The sequence below is a fragment of the Gopherus flavomarginatus genome, chromosome 19, assembly GCF_025201925.1.
Source record: "Gopherus flavomarginatus isolate rGopFla2 chromosome 19, rGopFla2.mat.asm, whole genome shotgun sequence".
Taxonomy (NCBI): Eukaryota; Metazoa; Chordata; order Testudines; family Testudinidae; genus Gopherus; species Gopherus flavomarginatus.
The window spans coordinates 5735776-5754704 of NC_066635.1; the positions used below are offsets into that span (position 1 = coordinate 5735776).

Consider the following 18929-nt stretch of genomic DNA (forward strand, 5'->3'; position numbering starts at 1 on the left):
CCTCAGGAGGTCATCTCGTCCAACCCAACCCAGCTCAGCTGTGTGCTAAAGGCTATGGGCTCCCAGCTGCCACTCTGGAGTTTTGTTGCTCTCTGTCCCAACAGTAACTGCCTGCCCTGGATGATTTAATAAAAAAACAAGCTAGAATGACTCACAAAGAGCCTTAATGTACCTACTTGTGCCTGGAGCATTGGGGTTCTCTTGGGATTTTTTAACATTCTACATCGACAACGTGTTCCATTTCTTGGCATTACCTTCTATCAATCACCAGGACTTGTTCAGCACAGCTGGTGAGCGAGCAGCCGAGCACACGACTTCAATTATTTCAAAATGCCCTTAAAATTCTTCTCAATTGGCTGGCACACACTTGTAGTGATTGTGTTGCCAATTGCTGCATTTCTTCATGGATAGCGATACTGGAAACAGAACTTTGACTCACTGCAAAGCACTGTGAAATGTAGAACAAGTTTCTGCTGTTTCCTCCAAACTGCGTTTGAAGAGTGTGGTGAAACCTTCTCCCGTTCAAGGGTCAAGCGAAGATGCAATTCTCTCCTCTGAAGAAGGCTAACCTAAGTAAGCCGCTGGAGATCAGAAGACCTGGGTTTAGTTCCCAGCACTTCCTCTACAACCATGGACTAGTCACCTTAGGGATACTTCTCTGCCTCCTGGGGATGTTGAAGATCATTTCATTATCAAGTGAGTGGATCCAGTGCTGTGATGAAGGGGATCATACAAGTGCATGAAGAGAGAAGGTGATGTGGAGAGGCATTGAGTGTTTACGTAAGCAAGGAAACCACTTTAGCTTCAGCAAACAGATTCCGTTCTGGAAGGAGAGACGGAAAAAACAAATATCTCTCTTTCAAGCGACAAACTGACTGAGTGTTGAGCATGCATTGGATTAGTTCCATGGCAGGATGGGATGGGGTTTGGGGAGTTGTTAACCCTTCTCAGAGGGTGTGGGGAGACACTAAGACACACCTCTTGGAAAGACACATGTGAAGGTAGAGGGCCTGACAAGGACATGGTGGAGGTTCCAGCCAGGGCTCTGAGATCTTGTCAAATCTCACAAGCCAAGCAGGGCTGGACCTGGTTGGAGCTTGGCTGAGAAATCTAGGGGAATCCAGACACTACAGAAAGGGGTGATGACGATCCAATAGGGGCTCTTCTCTGTGCTGGTCCTGACCCAGTTCCCCAGTACATTGGAAGTCATTGTGCTGTTGGAGGGGAGTGTTTTCTGCATCAGCCTTAGTCTTGTATCAAGAATATTGACTGTTTGTGGCACTTTTTGCAAGAGTTTTGTGTTAGCTCTTGTCTTGGCCAAATTGCAGATGACCCCAGTGGTTTCATCTGGGTACTGTATTCTGCTCTTCCTGCCCTAAACAGTTGTCTGATGTTGTGTGCCGTTAAACAGCTGTCACGTTCCACCCCAGAGCTGGCTATATTTCGGTGGTAGATTAAACTGTCCCTGTGTGTCTATATATCTGAAAAGGAAGGACCTTGCGGGAGAAAACTGGCAGGACCCATCAGTAACGATGTGCTGCTTTCACTGTGAGCCTGCTCGGGGACAGTCTTCCGGTTCTTTAGCAGCACCGTGAATAATGCTAATTATGTGGATCCTTCCTTGAAGCCCTTTGTTTAGGTGGGTACCATTCCCCACGGTTTGATAGACGGGAAACTGAGGCACGGAGGTGGGGATTTGCCCATGGTTACAGTGGGGAGCCAATGGTAGTTGGGAATAGAACCGTAATTCTCCCAATATCTACCACAGATCCATGTATTGTTTTAACCACAATCCCGTATAATCTCCAGCAGTGGTGAGTCAAACAAGTAAAAAGAGCTTCCTCCTGCACTGCCTCACCCTGTTTTACCTTCAGACCCAGGTAAAAAGCTGACCCTGCTGCTGAGCATCAGCTTAATTTCATGCCTTGAAGAGAGAGGTGCTTAAGGCGAGAGAGCCATATCCCAGTGAAGAGGGGAAGAAATCACCTGTGAAAGCGTCTGTGCTCTGGGTGTTCACAACCCACGACGGAGTGGAGTCTGCAGCAGTTCCCTCAGTTTGCCAGACCTGTCCTCATTGGCATGAGATGCAGCACATTTGATACAATAAAATGTGCTTTGGAAGTTACAGTAGAGCCAGACACACATGAGAGCCTAACCTTCCTTCCACTAATTTACTGTTCCCTGACCATTGACGCAAACCTCATTTCAGGAGGTGACAGCTGCAGCCAAGGACATGTCATCCAGCCTGGGCGCTCCGGGCACTCCAGTCTGCTGCCTGAGCTCAGGATTTGTGCTTCTAGGGAGAGCACGCAGCAATCAGCGGCTGTCAAATCCTGTAGGATCCTGCGAACCGTACCCATCAAACAACATGAGGGGAAGCAGAGAGCATTCATGTGAGGTTTCTGGCTGCAGACATGGTTATGGAAATAAATCGTTGCCTTGTGCTGGCAGAGGTGATGTAGGTCCTGGAAAAGAAAGTTCTCACTTTGATAACATCACGGCTGTAAGGCACTCTGATATAACCAGAGTTTGCATCTACACTACAAGGGGGAGCATGCTTTTCAGCATAGGTGTTAGCCCGTGTCGGTCTACCCATCTGTCTACTCAGGCTAAAAAGCACAGTCCCAGCTGCAGGGAAGATGTATCCTACAACTGAGTGCACAGTCCTTAATTCAGCCTTGGTACTCCCAGGGTGTGTTCTTTACTGAGTACATGGCATTCCAGGGCATGGCGAGTGCGTCCACACCCATCTTTAGAGCTTTGTTTTAATACTAACGTGGTTTGGGTTTGATTTCTTTTTTTAAGCATTGCGCACTCACAGTGTCTAAGAAATGAGTGTTATGCACCTTAGAACAGCAGCTGCCAGCCATCAGCGTTCTGATATCTTCCTGCAGTGAAAGAGTTCAGACACAGCAAAGCAAGTGAACGTGAATCCCGACAGTTTGGTTCGACAGGAGATGCTCTCTCAGTGACGGCTCAAGGTGCCAAAGGGGCGCAGTTGAACAAGCTCTGAGCGGTTGGATGCCTGGGGCAGGTTTTGCCCAGGCGAGACCTTTTCAGTGTTAGAACATCACAGGAAAGCCTGTCTGAACAAATAAAACCTGTCCCCTTTGTTTTTGCAAAAGGCTTTATCCTCTCTTGTGTGGCAGAATTCAAAGAGAAGAGAGGGTTTTTTTTTCCGCCCTTCAAACCAGGTTGCAGATGGAAAGCCAGCTTCAACCAGGGCGCACCAGGCAGTCTCTCTCTCGGAAGAGGTTGAGGCTGAAGGTGCTAGTACATTCTTAATTACACACTACACACAGGCAAACTTCTCTGAGGGTGAACCCTGTTTGGATCAGCAAGCTCTTGTGGAAAGTTTGTCTGAATGAGAGGGGTTATTGAAGATGAATGGAAATTCCTTGTGTGTGTGTCAAGGAAAGTGCTGTTATATAAGGCTACAGGGAGGCAGCTGAACGGAGCAGGTTGTGAAGAATTTCTTAAAGTCGTTTGGGGAACTTTCTTTCAGTGGTGACTGGCCCACAGTCATCCTTGCTTGTAAAAGCACCATACCTGGTCGTACTGAAAGGTGAACTGTCAGGCTGGAGGGAGGTTACTAATGGAGTTCCTCAGGGAACGAGTTTGGGACCAATCTTATTTAATCTCTTTATTATTGACCTTGTCACAAAAAGTGGGAATGTGCTAATAAAGTTTGTGGATGACACAAAGCTGGGAGGTATTGCTAACACAGAGAAGGACCGGGATATCCCACAGGAAGATCTGGATGACCTTGTAAACTGGAGTAATCGTAATAGGATGAAATTTAATAGTGAAAAGTGCAAGGTCATGCATTTAGGGATTAATAACAAGAATTAGTGTTATAAGCTGGGGACGCATCACTTGGAAGTAAGAGAAGAGGAGAAGGACCTTGGAGTATTGATTGATCACAGGATGACTATGAGCCGCCAATGTGATATGGCTGTTAAAAAAGCTAATGCGGTCTTGGGATGCATCAGGCGAGGTATTTCCAGTAGAGATAGGAGGTGTTTAGTACTGTTATACAAGACACTGGTGAGACCTCATCTGGAATATTGTGTGCAGTTCTGGTCTGCTATGTTTAAGAAGGATGAATTCAAACTGGAACAGGTACAGAGAAGGGTTCCTAGGATGATCCAAGGAATGGAAAACCTGTCTTATGAAAGGAGACTCAAAGAGCTTGGCTTGTTTTGCATAACCAAAAGAAGGCTGAGGGGAGATATGATTGTTCTCTCTAAATACATCAGAGGGATAAATACCAGAGAGGGAGAAGAATTATTTGAGCTCAGTACCAGTGTGGACACACAAACAAATGGATATAAACTGGCCATCAGGAAGTTTAGACTTGAAATTAGACGAAGGTTTCTAACCATCAGAGAAGTAAAGTTCTGGAACAGCCTTCCAAGGGGAACAGTGGGAGCAAAAGACATATCTGGCTTCAAGACTAAGCTTGATGAGTTTATGGAGGGGATGGTATGATGGGATAGCCTAATTTTGGCAATTAATTGGTGTTTGTCTATTAGCGGTAAATATGCCCAATGGCCTGTGATGGGATGTTAGATGGGGTGGGATCTGAGTTATTACAGAGAATTCTTTCCTGGGTGTCTGGCTGGTGAGTCTTACCCACATGCTCAGAGTTTGCTGATCTCCATATTTGGGGTCGGGAAGGAATTTTCCTTCAGGGCAGACTGACAGATGCCCTGGGGGGTTTTCGTCTTCCTCTGCAGCATGGGGCACGGGTCACTTGCTGGAGGATTCTCTGCACCTTGAAGTCTTTAAACTGTGATTTGAGGACTTCAATAGCTCAGACATAGGCTTGATACAGGAGTGGGTGAGTGAGAGTCTGTGGCCTGCATTGTGCAGGAGGTCAAACTAGATGATCATAATGGTCCCTTCTGACCTTATAGTCTATGATTCTGTCAGTGGAAAACTTAGATAACAGAGGAGTTAAGAGAACCTTTCAGAACAGAAGAAATAATGTTCCTGGCTCAGAATTGCCTCCAAGTTTTCTTGGAAGCGCTTGTAATAGAGTGTGTGATGGTATGTGTCAGACACTGCAGAGCTGAGCATGAGGAGCAATGACAGGTAACTGGGCTGTGGTCTCTGGCCCACAGAGCCTTGTTTTTAATAACCTCCCTCCTTTGTAGATAGCCCTGCTGTATGTAGCAAGCTGTGGCTAACCCCTGTAGCAGGGCACGCTTTGTGTGGTTTGTGCAACTAACACAGGAGTGCATCAATGTGTCCAGAGATCAGAAACCCCCAGGCACTCTTGAGACCTGCTCCCAGACGAAAGGTTTGCAGTGTTGTTGAAGACTGGTGCACAGCCGCATTGGGAAGCTGTTCCGTTTGTGAGTAAATGTCCTGCTTGGGAAAGATGCTGGGATAACGTCTCCAGAAATGTAAAGTTCTCACCCCATGGAATGGGGACAGCAGAAACCCTTCCCCGCTCCCAGTGTGTTCCTCTTAGGGCTCGTCTCTCGGGGATCAGAGAAGAGAGCAGTCTGTTCCTGGGCCTCCCTCCAGATTCTGTGCAGTGGATGCTTGCCCGCTGGGCCCTGTACTGAGACTGTCAGCCTTGTCTCTCGCAAATTGCCATCAGAAGGCTCCAAACCAGGTGGCTGAGGCTCAGACAAAGTGACCTAGCACTCATCACTGCTCCAGTCTCTTCAGCTACCCACAGCCTCAGCTAGGGGAAAGGGGGTGAGAGAGAGAGAGATTTTTATTGGCTATCACGGGTCCAGGCTCAAACAAATTTTCTCTTGAAGCCCTGCCATACGGAAGGAAGTGCCTGATAATATGTAGAATAAACCTTAATAAATAAACCAGGACTTATTGTGGCACCAGTGGGAGCGTGAGCCCTAGCAGGATTACCCCTCGCTCACATCAGCACTGCTCCTGGTTTGCAAAGGCTGCTTGTGAAGGCTGATTGCAAGTGATGTCAACCGTGAACCCTGTGATGCAATTTGCTAGGGAGGACACAGGGCTGCTTGCTGTGGTGTCAGGAGGAAATGGTGCTTCAATGCGCTGCGCTGCAGCAGAATCGGCCTGCTCAGTAGTCTTTGGCAGAGTTGAGAGGGAGGTCAACAGATTCCTTTTTATAGCACTCTCGTAACTGCAGAAGCAAGATCAACATCTTAATTTGGCGTGTGCCTCTAGATCTGTGCCTGGAGGGAGAGGAAGCTCTTTCCTCGGCCCCTGTTGTAAGCTGCTGCTGTTGTATAGCAACAACAATTAGCTACAAAAACTAACGAACCTCTGTTGCTGTAGAATAAACACGGCCGTTAATCATAGAAATCAGAGCTAGGAAAGATCTCTTCAGTGGCGAAGTCCGCCTCCCTGCTGTGCAGCATTGCTCACTACAGTACGTCTTACTAGTGCACAGTCAAGTCCAATTTAAAATGCCCCGAGCATTGGAACGGCCTCTTTCCTCAGGAGATTAACATGCTGCTTAATAGATTTCACTGTTGTTTCCCCAGACATTTAGCTGAAATTTTTCCAGCTTCAGTTCAATGCCATTACTCCCTAGTTATACCCCGTGTTACCCCCTGAATAGTTCCATCTCCCTCCTGGCTGGCTGCCCTCTTCCTGAATTTATAGACACCTCTCTCCCCCCTCCCTCCACATAATTTAGCCAAACCTCACACATTTTGCTTAGATAAATCGTTCTTTCCAGTCTCCCAGTTAATTTGCACCTCTCTGAAAGCCACCTAGTTTGTTTAAATCGCTCTAAAGTGATGGCAGGAACTGAAGGTAATATTCCATCTGCCTCTCAACCTTCAAACCTGCCAGCATGTGATGTTGGCAGTCAGTGTATGACAACAGACCGTAATGTAAAGCTATTTATATTTATGGGTCATTGACAAGGTGTAATGGTTTTAACTAATCCCTGCTTTTAAAAGAGCTTTTCTCACTGTATGAATTAAATATACACCCTTTTTAAACAACAACAACAACATAAAAGACGTGGAAAAAACAAGTTATGTCACATGCAAATCTCATGCTTTTCTCTGCTCTTCAGGGACCCTCCCAACTGCTCCAAAATAATTTTCAGTTGTTCCAAACGCTGACCTCATTTCCTTAACGCTCTAGTTTGCATATATTCCAAACTTGCTGATTGGTGTGTTCAGATTTCCCATCACCCCCTCCTCTCCTTTATCAACAGCTATTTCTACTGGGATTAGTTTTATTTCGAAATAGGCCCTACAGAACACAGGGACATTTTATTCTGCAGACAAAACACAGAGGTCTTTAATTTTGCCTCTGTGGATTAATCTGGTTCACCACTGGCTACAACTCATCTGACTGGTGACCTAACTGAAATACAAACACAGTGGGTGAACTAGATTAATCCACAGATTAATCTGGTTTCCCCAGGATCTTCAGGGAGTGAGGTGCTCAATTCCTATTGACATTGAAGGGTATTTACATATCTCAGCCACAGCCCATAACGAGATGTTATGTGTTTTCCGGTCAATACTGTCTATCCAATGCCTGCGTTAGGATTCATCTATTCCAAGGAATTGTGGATATCTGCCAGACTCTGTTCCAGCGACATTGTGTGGTGTAGGCAGAGTGACCTCAGTTATGACAGTACGTTTTCCTGTACCTCTGGTTTGCCCCTACTATTGCCATAAGCCTGATCAAGGAGAAAATTCAAGTGCAGTCACTCTCCTGGTGAGCACAAAGCAGGCAGTCCTACGCAGAATGGCTTCTTGGTAGTGCTAAGAGGCAATCGTGTGCAGCTCTTCCACTGTGGGAGTTTAAGGGGGCTGTTGGCAATTAAACTTTTCACCCATTGATTGCCCTCCCCCAGTTGCTATAAAGCAGACCCTGTTCCCTCCAGCCCAGTGCTGAGCTGTTGATTCAGTCAGCCACCGCCATGGTGATATTTACACAGCTTTCCTCAGGATAAAGCTACTAAACACCAAGGAATTCAGGCACTGCTGCGACAGTGTGTTAAATGGCCCCCTTACACTGGAGTAATGTGCACTGTTGGTCTTGTGTGTGTGTGTGTGTGTGTGTGTGTGTGTGTGTGAAGCACAGGAGGTGTCAAGGGTTAAAAGGCAATGCAGCTGGAAGTGCGGTAGATGCGGGTAGCGAGGTAAGAGTGGAGGATCTGGGTTGTATTCCCAATTCTGGCACTGACGTGCTGTGAGACCTCAGGCAAGTCACTTAACCATTGGGCTTCAGTGTCCCTGTTTGCAAAAGGCAGCCTTGTGAGACACGCTGAGGTAATCTGACGAACGTGGCAATATACGTGCTACGCATTGTTAGCAAGGTGTTGCCGAGACACGTCCAAGTGCAGTGTAAAAGGGAGTGTCCAGAGTTAGTGGCCGACTGAGTATGAACTGGCAAATGGATCCAGTGTCCAAACCCCACCTACATGCTGCAACAAAGAAATTACATTCAATGCAGGAGAGGGGACGTTGGAGACAGAAGATCGGCTTCAGGCTATGGAGTATTCAGAGCGTGGCTAGACTGAGAAAAGAAACCAAGGAATCTGTGTGGAGGGGAGTGGCAGGGAGGGGAGGACAGGGACATGGAAAGGGGAGTGTGAGCCTAGCTAGGGGGCGGCTGGCTGAAATTGTTGAACACACAGGTTGGGTGGGGAAAAGGCCAGGTTGCAAATAGGAGGGAGGGGACATGAATGGAAGGTTAAAAAGCCCATCTGTGGACTGGGGCGTGAAATGACAGAGCGCCTGCATGCAGCCAGAATAGATTAGCATTGGGGGGGAGTGATGGGAAATGAGGGCAGAATAAGAAATGAGCTTGAGGCCGCTAGCTGTGAACCCACAGCTGCTGGCACAGTGAAGTGCCCACGGGAGGGGAGTGAGACCTGATGAAGGAGCAGGCTGGGTGCGCTCCTTGTCTGTAACTGCTGAGAGACGTTCTTCCAGGCCCAGCAGCATCTCTCCACGTACCCCAGTGTGCACAGCTGGCCTTCGCCTCCAGGCAGGGCCGTTAAAGATCACCACCCCTAGAAAGGCACGAGCCCCCAAGGCCGATGGCTAGGAGACTCCTGTCCCGTCCATACCCAGCAGGCTGCAGAAAATGCCCTAATTCTCCTGTTTGTTTTCCTGCCAGGTGGCTGTGAAAAACAGCATCGATGTCTTCTACTTCAGCTGCCTTATTCCTCTCAACGTACTTTTTGTGGAGGATGGCAAAATGGGTGAGTACTGTTTAGTCAGCGTCCCTCTGCTCTTTGGAGAGCCACACGGGCAGGCAGAGTACAGCGTCCTGACAGAGCACAGCTTGATGCAAGTCCGTCCGTAGCAGAGACCCATCGGTACTGGGATCCCAAGGCAGTGTAGTAGCCAGTCCCTGCTCTCCTGCAGTCGCTATTCAAAGCAGTTACATTTCCAGAACATCCCTCCTTTGGTCTGATTCTACCTGCCAAACGTAGGTACGCTGCCCAAATCCTGCTCTCGTGGAAGTTGTCCATTGACTTCAGTGGGACCAGGATTTAGCCCATAAATCTTACACTGTAACCCCTTCTTCACGTTCTCTCCGGTTCGATAGTCTGCTTTTACATCAGAGGCAGAGAAGGTGCCTGGGAAACAGAATCATAGCTGGCTTGTATGTTTGGCCTTTTTGCTGATGGGAAAGGGAAATCCTGCATGATGTGGTTCTTGTATTCTGAGCTTTGGGGTCCTTCCTAACAAACCCCACCTGCTCCTGACTCGTGAAAGTCTGCTGCAGCGAAGGCATTGGGGACAGATCCACATGGTCTTCAAGGCTTTGCTGCTTTCAGTCAATCTAGGCTAGACAAATTGCTAGCCAATGTGTTGCAGGGAAAACTCTTGAACTAGACCCCAAGGGATGGACTAGATGCGACCAGGCAGGTCTCTTCTGTCTCTGCAGCATGTCCTTCTGCAGTGACTCTTGGGACCGGCAGTGTGGGTAGTTCAGAGAACCAGGAGGGCAGGACACTGACCGTTGTCTTTCCTGTATGTAGAACGCCAAGTCTTCCTTGCCACGTGGAAGGATATTCCAAATGAAAATGAGCTCCAGTTCCAGATTAAAGAGTGTCACTTGAATGCTGGTGAGTAACTGGGTTCTGGACCGCAGAGAGCCTTCATGTAGTGCACAGGAGTGACAAGAGCGTTTCCGGTTATTAGCATTGTCTGTTGACAATGCTGACAAATCAGGATTGCAGGTACAGGCTGAGCAGTTGCAAATTCTAGCTCCAAGGATTTGTTTAACATAAACTTTCAGCTGAATTCCATAAAAGGAGGTTCCACAGTGAATGTCTCTGAAAACAGTCCCCTCCCTAGGATTTCACCCGTTCCCTTTTTCCTTCCGTTACAGTTCTTACGTTCTCCCTTTCCCGTTTATTTGCCTTCCTTGTCATGGTGTCTCTGAGCAGAGAGCTCTGGGCGTGATTTCAAACCTTTCTTGCTAGTTACTGTGGTTTGTACCCTAACCCACATCACAGAAATTTCCTACTGGTTCCAAGTTGTTGTCTTTCACTGTCAGGCTGGGATCCCTGAGGCTTGTTAGCTATAGGCGCAGCTGTGGCTGAGTTGCTTGAGAAGAAGACTAGGAGTGAGGGAATGTGGGACGTAGATCTGCCACTAACTTGCTGTGCCACCTTGGATGAGTCAGCTGTCCCTCCTGTGTCTGTTTCCCCCATCTGAAAGTAAGTGGCCTAGTGGTTAGAGCACTGGACTGGGACTCAGGAAACCTGAGTTTTGTTCCCTGCTAGCTGGCTTTCAATTGTACCCTGTCTACTTCAGCCAAGTGCTTTGTCAGCTATTCGCCTCTATTAGGCAATGAACATCTCGCGTGCACGGAAGACCTCTTTGCCACTGAAGGATGAGGCAGTGCATGGCTGGTAGAACTGCACTGTTCCCGTTTGAGAGGCCTGGATGGGCTCCAAATGCTTGTAACTAAAGCTAGTATGTTTTACAGAGAGGTGTGTCCCTCTTGATCACAAACTCCTGGTACTTTCTCTCCTGCCTGCCATCACACAGGGATAACACTCCTCACTTCAGTCACAGGCAGACACCACCGCCTGCCTTTGTAGCCATGATTTTTTTTTCTATTTTGGACCACAAAAGATGTGACGCAAATAGCAGCCGTTGGACCTTATGACTTGATTCCGTTCCTGGGATTCTGGCGAGGGCAGCCTCTCAGCCACTCCCAGCGCACCTTTTGTTCCAGCCTCTCAAATGGCACACTGACATTTCCACCTGATTGGAAGTCCTGCCCTGTAATCCATCACACCCTTCCCCTTCCACCTTCATCCATTAGCCACTCTGTCTGTCGTGCTCTGCGCACAGAAGGAAGGTTTCGTTCTTGTGATGGACAATTTGTCAGTTTTTAAAATCCTGCCCCCCTCCCCTTGGGCCTACGTTCTAAATGTTCAGTCTCAGCAGGTGGCTTTATTTCTGACGAGACTTCCAGAAACTAGTTCTTTTCCTCTCTGTAAACCATAGCTGATAATACTGCAACACTGTGGATCTGGCTGTCTGGGAGGAATAGGTAGTTTAATTCCTGGTTGCTCGATGTACATCGACGGGCCATCTAGTCCATTTTGCGGCCACCACACTGTCTCTAATTGTAGGATACTCTACTGCAAGGTTTCTACCTGACTCTTGGTTGTGATTAGCCTATGCACTGCAGTGCGTTCTCCACGTTACCCACCTGTTCCCCTTGACTGGGAGTCATTAAAGGATGCAGAGTAATTGGCAGCATTCCCTGTTGGGCTGCTTTACCAGCCATGTGCCACACCTTGTGCCTGGGCTTGCTTAGAATTGTAATGAAGCCCAGCTCTCAGCAGAGGGGCAGGCAGGAGCGCTCCAGTCCCAGTAGATTTCTGAGCGGTTGCATACCATGTGAGTAATAACATTGCTCTATTGCAGTGTTATCTGCAGCATCACCAGGGCTCAGAGAGAGGAAGCTCCTGTCAGTCTTTTAGTGAGAGCTTTGGAAGCGGTGCCTGTCTGAGTGTGATCCATCGCTAGGGAGGCTACAGTGTGTGCAGAATCTGCCAGCCTCCTCTGCTTGTTTAGGGAGGAAAATGGGTCATGTCTGATAAACAGCCTTCAATGCTTTTATCAGCTGACGCCTCTGTTCTTGTCTTCGGAGCTGATGCCTCGTCCCTGCTGCAATTACAGGAGCCATTTTCTGCACTGACCACCCGGATTGCAGAGCCGAGCAGGCTGAGAGCTAGTGGGTGCGGAAGGCTGAGCGCTTGGCATGGAATAACAGGTGTTAGGCTGTGGCTACACTGGTGCAGACTTGATGCACGGTGCAGCACGATTTGTACCCTTGCAATTTCAAACTGGAGGAAGCTGCACAGCACTGGTGTAAATCTTGTGTACACTAAGGGTTTGCACCAGTGGTCCTGGCTAAAAACCTAGTGTAGACAAGGCCTTACTATAGGCTACCTCTAACCGTCATCCAATCTTCCCTCTAAGGATAGTGGCTTGCAATGGTGAAGTCTGTGTGTACTTGCCCTGGGTGTGTGGATTAAACAATCTACCTCCGTTATCTTGGCCTTTTTCTCAAAGAGACCCCAGCAGCTGATTAAAGCTTGCATGGTAAATTTCAGCTCTCCCATGTTTGTTATGAGGAATCTGAACCGTGCAGCTGTGTAACTTTCATACCCTTGGCATAGACAAGGACAGGCATGCTCTAGGGACCTGGTCCTAGCTTTCAGCTGTGCCAGAGCAGCAGTTGCCATGAACCAAGCTTGTGAATTTCAGTGGCTGTTGACTATGATTCAAAATTTGCTGCGATGCTGCTCTTCAGCCCAGATCCCTGCTTCCAGCAGCTGCTAGTTTTCAATAGGTGTCCAGGCCATCTTTTTCAATGTAAATCAATATGAATCCCATGCTAATTCCTGAATCCACAGTGTGGTGTGATCTCTTCCAGGTCTAGGAACCCTGTTAACGACAACATTCATTCTCCAGTCTAGCTGATTTCCTGTTCAACCACATGAATTGAGCTGTGAACTAAAAATACCTCCATTTCCCAGCTGATCTGCCATAATCACAGCGGAACCGGTTATTTAAATATAGTGGCAGAGCTATAGCAGGCATTTGACAGATGGAGCAAACACACTGGCAATTGTGCATAGGCTCCTGAGGAGCTGAGGCGAGGGCTAATCAAAACAGTCTTCCCTCTATCAATGCGCGCTGCCTGGCATTCTTTCTCCTCATCGTGCAGACCCTTCACTTCCATCTTCATGAATGTTTAGATCTTACAAACACCAGTACAGCACCTAGAGGAGAGAGACAGATGATACCAGAAGCCCTGCCATCCAGCTGAGTGAGGAATGCTGATTTCTGTAACGGGACATTTAAATTAGAAATAAATCTCTCTTTTTTACTGAGTCAGGGATGCAGTTTGCTAATTTCTTGTCTGGCTCTGTGCTCCACTGTACATCCAGGATTGTGTGTCTGTCCCTGGGCAGCAGTCAGATTTCAAAGCACCTTTAGCCTAATAACTCTAGTGGTTTACCAAATTCATCAATGTACACCTCTACCACGATGTAACATGGGTTCGCATATAACATGGTAAAGCTCTGACACTCTGCTCTAAGCAGCATGTTAAGGGTGCCGGACCAGGCTGAGGCCAAGGGGTTCGATACGAGTCAGAGGGTCTCGGGGGAGGTCAGGGGCTCTCCTCCCCCCAGGGTCTGGGGGGCAGGAGCTGTGGCAGGGCACTTTGGGGGACCCCGCAGTCCCAGAGTGGCCTGGGAGATTAGTGGGGGGCCGAGAGCAACCTGCTCTGCTTCCTTCACCCCGACCCCAGCCATGTTGCTTGAGGGAGGGGGCTTGGGGGAAGGAATCCCCCCACACACACACTCACCAGCAGCGGCAGAAGAGGAGCAACCTGGCCCCAGCCTGCTCCATCCACTCCACCAGCTCCCAGCCGCAGTGCTCCACTTCCAGCCGCAGGTGAGTGCAGGGGAAGTCCTTTCCCCAACCTCCCTGCGCTCACTGGCAGCAGGAAGCAGAGCACCGTGGCTGGGAGCTGGGCAGGTGGAGTGGACTGGGGCCAGGCTGCTCCGCTTCCCACACTGCCAGTGAGCGTTTGGCGGGGGGCGGGGTGGATAGGAGTTGGAGCAGTCAGAGGACAGGGCGGTGGGGTAAGGGGTAAGGTCCTGGGGTGATTAAGGAGGGAGATCTCTGCAGGGGGCAGTCGGGGAACAAGGACTGGGGAGGGGATGGGGGGAGGCAAAGTAAGTTTGATATAACACGGTCTCACCTATAACGCGGTGAGATTTTTTTGTCTCCCGAGGACTGTTATATCAAGGTAGAGGTGTATTTAGCTTAGGTAATTTTTTGCAAAATGCACATTCTCCTCCACTAGCTAATGCATGTTAAAATACAAATTTCCTTTTTCACACTAGAATTTCTTAAAACATGTTAGTTAAAAGACGTTAATAAATTTTAAGGCCAAAAGGGACTATATGTTATCATCTAGTCTGACTGCCGGCATATTTTAGTTAATACGTTTTAAAAACGCACCTTACACCCTAGTCCAGACAAGCCCTTCAAATAAAACAAGAGCCGATTGTCTGTAGGTGTGTCATAGAATCATAAAAATGTAGGGGCGGAAGGGACCTCGAGATTTAGTCCATTCCCCAGGGCTGAGGCAGGACCAAGGAAAACTAGGCCATCCCTGGCAGGTGTTTCTTAAAACCCTTCCACGATGGGAATTCCCCCTGTGTGTGTGTGCACGTGCACAAATACAATTAAAGAATAATGCCAGTCTGGCTGTACGTCATCGCGCTGTCATTCTCTTGAGCAGTTTTGATAACATTTGCCTTGCTGCTTTATCCGTGTCACCAGAACCCTGGGATGGAATGACAGTCCCATTATTCTCAGTCGAGTGTGTTTTTATTAATATCTGAGTATATTTCTATTATTTTCCCATACAATCCATGGCTTTTGTTTGCTGCTCTTCACCCGACCCTTGACATACAAATGAAACCGTTCGCTGGTTTTCACTTTAATACTTGGGCTTAATCTAAAGAATGCTTTTGATCTCTTAGTCACCACAGTTCTGTGCTTTGTATGCAATGTATTGGGAAGAAAATAAGATTGTTCCTTTGTCTAAAGTGGCTTTCCTAGTCCTCTCCAGCCCCACTGCTGCCGAGAGAGGTTTGAATACAGTGAAGCTACTTCTGGCACCAAAGTTGGTGTGATAAATCTGTTCAAAGAACAAGACAGATTTTCAAAAGATTTCAGCACCCCAGTGCTTCCATTGGCGCACCTAAATGAAACAACCAGATTTCCATTGCTCTCCAAGGGAAGGAGCTGGGCACTCAGCAATTTTGAAAATATGGCCCTAGTCCTCCGTATGTGGGGTGAAATACAGCCGCCCTTCTAAAGGAGGGAACCTTCCTCACGGGCAGGATCTGTACTGCACAAATAGGTCCATGTTCCGTAACTGGTCTTAGCTCCTTTTACTGGTTGTGGGCGATGCTTTTACACATTGGCTGAGGAATTGCTCTTCCCCAGCCCGGATTCCTTGGTCCTATGCAGTCTAAATTTGTGGAGTCACATGGTTCCTTGCCAACAGAGTGGGGTCCTCCCCGGGATTATCAGTAGCAAAGAGGAGGTGCTGAGCTGTCCCAGAGCAAGTCCTTATCCAATAAGAACAGAGTACAGGTCAACTCAATGCCTCATACATTTTATTCTCCTTCCACAGACTCCTGACCTCCCACCATACAAATGAGGGACAAGTGGGGATTGGACAGTGTGTGGGACATGGGGCCAGATTTTCCAAGGTGGCTAAGCACCTAAAAATGTAGATGAGCACTAGTAGAATCTACAGAAGCAGGTTAGGTGTCTAACTCACATAGGCATTTTGTACACCTTGCTAGGCTCCCATCTGATCGTTAGGTACCTAAATACCCTTGACAATCTGACTCAGGGCACTTTTCGCCTCAAGCTTTGATTTCAATGGCAGCCCAGATTGGTATGGAAGGTAGCTACCATCTGCCTGCTCAGTGGTCTCTCTAATGGATTGGTGGGTCTCAGTCCATTTCCCGGAGGACAGATGTCCACATTATAAATGAACTCCCCACGACTACCACCAAATCTCCCGCTGGTTCTTTTGCTGGCACTCTGAGCAGAGAGGCCAGTTATTGAAGGGTATGGACCCCTCCTTCCCCCAACCTTAAAGGTGAGCTCCTCCATGTCAGAATTAAACCCCATGAGCAGTGGGAAGCTGACACTGCTGCCTTGTTCCATGGCCAAAAAGGATTTCAGCCACCAAGGCTGCTCACCAGTCTGGGACCTCCAGCAGCACAGAATTCAGACACATCTATAAAGAGGGCTGAAGCCAGGCAGCTGCTACATTTGCAATCTCTTGGCCAATCCAGAATGTCTCAACTGAAATGATGCAGAATCTTCTGTCTTCGTAAAGATGCACAAGTAGAGACCGTGATCAGCTAAGAGATTCCAGGATTATTGTTAATATCTTAACCCTTCCTGGCTTTCTAAATTAGAAAGAGACTTTCATGCTGGAGCAAACTCAGAAACGAGCATGCATGCCCTTGGCTGGCATTTCCCTCCATTCCCACTAGGAGGTTGCTTGTGTGTTTTAAGCATTGTCTCCTTCATGGCCCAGCTTCTCCTTGATCATGCAGCTGAAGTCAAAGCCCTGTGCTTCTGCCATCAGTTGGAAATGACTGTGATTCTTCACGATGGGATCAGGCAAGGTTTGCAGATGGACCTTCTGCTTGAACCCATCTTTTCACTGGCTACACAGACTCTGTCAGATGTTGCTAGAAGCACAGGGAAGCATTTGAGGGTCGCACGACTGCAGACGAAATAACTAGGTTTTGTTCGCTGATTTCCACTGTTCACTGCTGAATGGTAGCGAGGGCTCTGAACTTAGAAAAAGGCCCATCTCAATAAGTGGATGGCAAAGTTTCATATATGTGATCCTGTATCCAGAACCTAGTTAGATGTGATTAGCAATCTGGTTCAGTGTATGTGAATTTCCTGTATTATAAAATGCACGGTTCACATATTTTTGAGCATGGTATATTAATCTTGTTTTCCCTTTATAAAATTAGGCCATGTTCTGCGAAGACTTATGCATATACTTAACCTTACACAAGCAAGAGGTCAACAGAAGCTATTTCAACTGCTTACAATGTAAAGCAAGTCTTTGCAGGATGGAGGCCTTAATTAGCAACTGGCATCTCATCCCTTCCTCCCCCATTCCCCCCCCCCCCCCCCCAAAATCGGACAGTGGTAATTTTTCATTAAAAAGTATGGGCAGAAGTATGCAGGGAATGAGAGAGGTGGATCGCTGTGTCTGTTATGTATTTGAGAGGTTCCCCCAGAAGGAAAACGCCTTCCGTCATACCTTTTTAATCTAAAAATTCAATTAAAAAGAACCCTGTCTGTATAAAAGGCAAACATGTTTTTATAAAAAACAACTCCTCACAAAATCCTATTTGAAGTTGCATATTGAGAACAGATGCAGCTTATCCTGCGCTGCTAAAGGAACCATAAATTCTTCAGGTTGGTTTGCACTGTCATCGGGTCCTGTAGGTGCAGAGAAGAGACTCTGCCCGCAGTCAGCATAGCTTTTTTACAAGCTCCTGCTTGTACCTTTGTGGTGATTAACCGAGGCTTTGCTGTTCCTCTCGCTGATAAACATACAGCACAAGGATGATCTCCCAGCAAATGTCTGTTTATAAAGACAGCGCTGTCGCATGGCATTAACTGTCCTGCTTGAGCAAGGCACTGCCTGGCACTGTTGCCTAGCGACGCTGCCCGATCTTGGAGAAACTGACATTGGTTTAGACTTGCTCACAGAGAAGTGGCTAGAGCTGCTACCTGGGGATGGAAGGGAATTGGAAATGACACTTGCTCTCCAGTGTGTTTGTATCCTGAAGTCTGTGTTAATAGAGACGGAGGCAGAAAGATTCACGTGATAGTCCAAGCCCCAGCACGCTTGGCTTGTGTTGTCACTGCTTTGGATTGTTATAAGTGGTTGAGTCACCTGATGGCTTCTGTGTCCAGTGATCTTATGACGAGCTTCCCAAGACAGCAAAAGCAGGAGACTGGGAGTTCTAACCCCAGCTCTGTCTTTCTGTGTGATCTTGGACAGGCATCACCTTGGACCACTCAGCTCCAGTTTTCCCGTCTGGAAACAACACGCTTGGCCGAATTAGCAATTCTCTCGCATCTTCAAGGCTTGCTGCTAGTAAGAGACCAATAAATGCTTCTCAGCAGGTCCACACTTTAGACTCAAGGGCTCCAATTGCGATCAGATTCAGTGCCCCTGCTGCGGGTCAGAGCTTTTAGTTTGCACTGACAGAATCCAGGCTGTCAGGGTGCCAATCTCGTGCAAGGATGCGCCTCGCCCTTTATGTAGCAACCATCATTAATGTCACTGGAGCGAAGGTATGGGAAGCTATAGTGCCGGTACTCTGCCACTGTGTGTGCTTTGAACCTGCACACTCCCAGATGTAAGGATTTAAACGTGACCCATTCCATTCCACATGGGAAGCGACTCTACCCCAAAGTTGCAACTAATATGTGGTTGATGTTCCTTTCAGACAGGACCAACTGCCCAGTGTGGCTTCCCCACCGTTAGTAGATCTTTGCCTTTTGGGTCCTCTGCAGGTTTTTCTGTGTGGCAATCTGCTTAGGCTGTGCAAGAAACAAGTGTGTTGGTTGAATCCTGATCTCTGGGAGGGGCCTGTCTGTGCCCAGCACAATCGTCAGCTGATATGGCTTGTAACAGAGCCCCTCTGTGCCTGTTCTGGCTCCATTTGTGCTTAGGAGCAGACTCTTTTGCACTGCATTTTTTCCTAACCCCGGGGGCCCTTCGTATGGGGGAGGAGAAGAAATGGGGAGTGAGGGGTTTTAACTCAGGAATTCATTAGTTACTTGCCTCTCCTAGTTTCCATAGTAACCAAGCAAGAGAGGAAAACC

The 18929-nt window shown here is 47.9% G+C and overlaps 1 protein-coding gene across 3 annotated transcripts in view; it reads left to right on the forward strand.

Annotated features, from left to right (window-relative positions):
• The window catches only part of AP2B1 (adaptor related protein complex 2 subunit beta 1), a 98036-nt gene that overhangs the window by 71927 nt on the left and 7180 nt on the right, over positions 1-18929 (forward strand). For all 3 annotated transcript variants that reach the window (XM_050928918.1, XM_050928920.1, XM_050928921.1), the window contains 2 exons: positions 9097-9181; positions 9968-10054. In XM_050928918.1, the coding sequence (XP_050784875.1) occupies positions 9097-9181; positions 9968-10054 (172 nt within the window). The remainder of the gene's footprint in view (positions 1-9096; positions 9182-9967; positions 10055-18929) is intronic.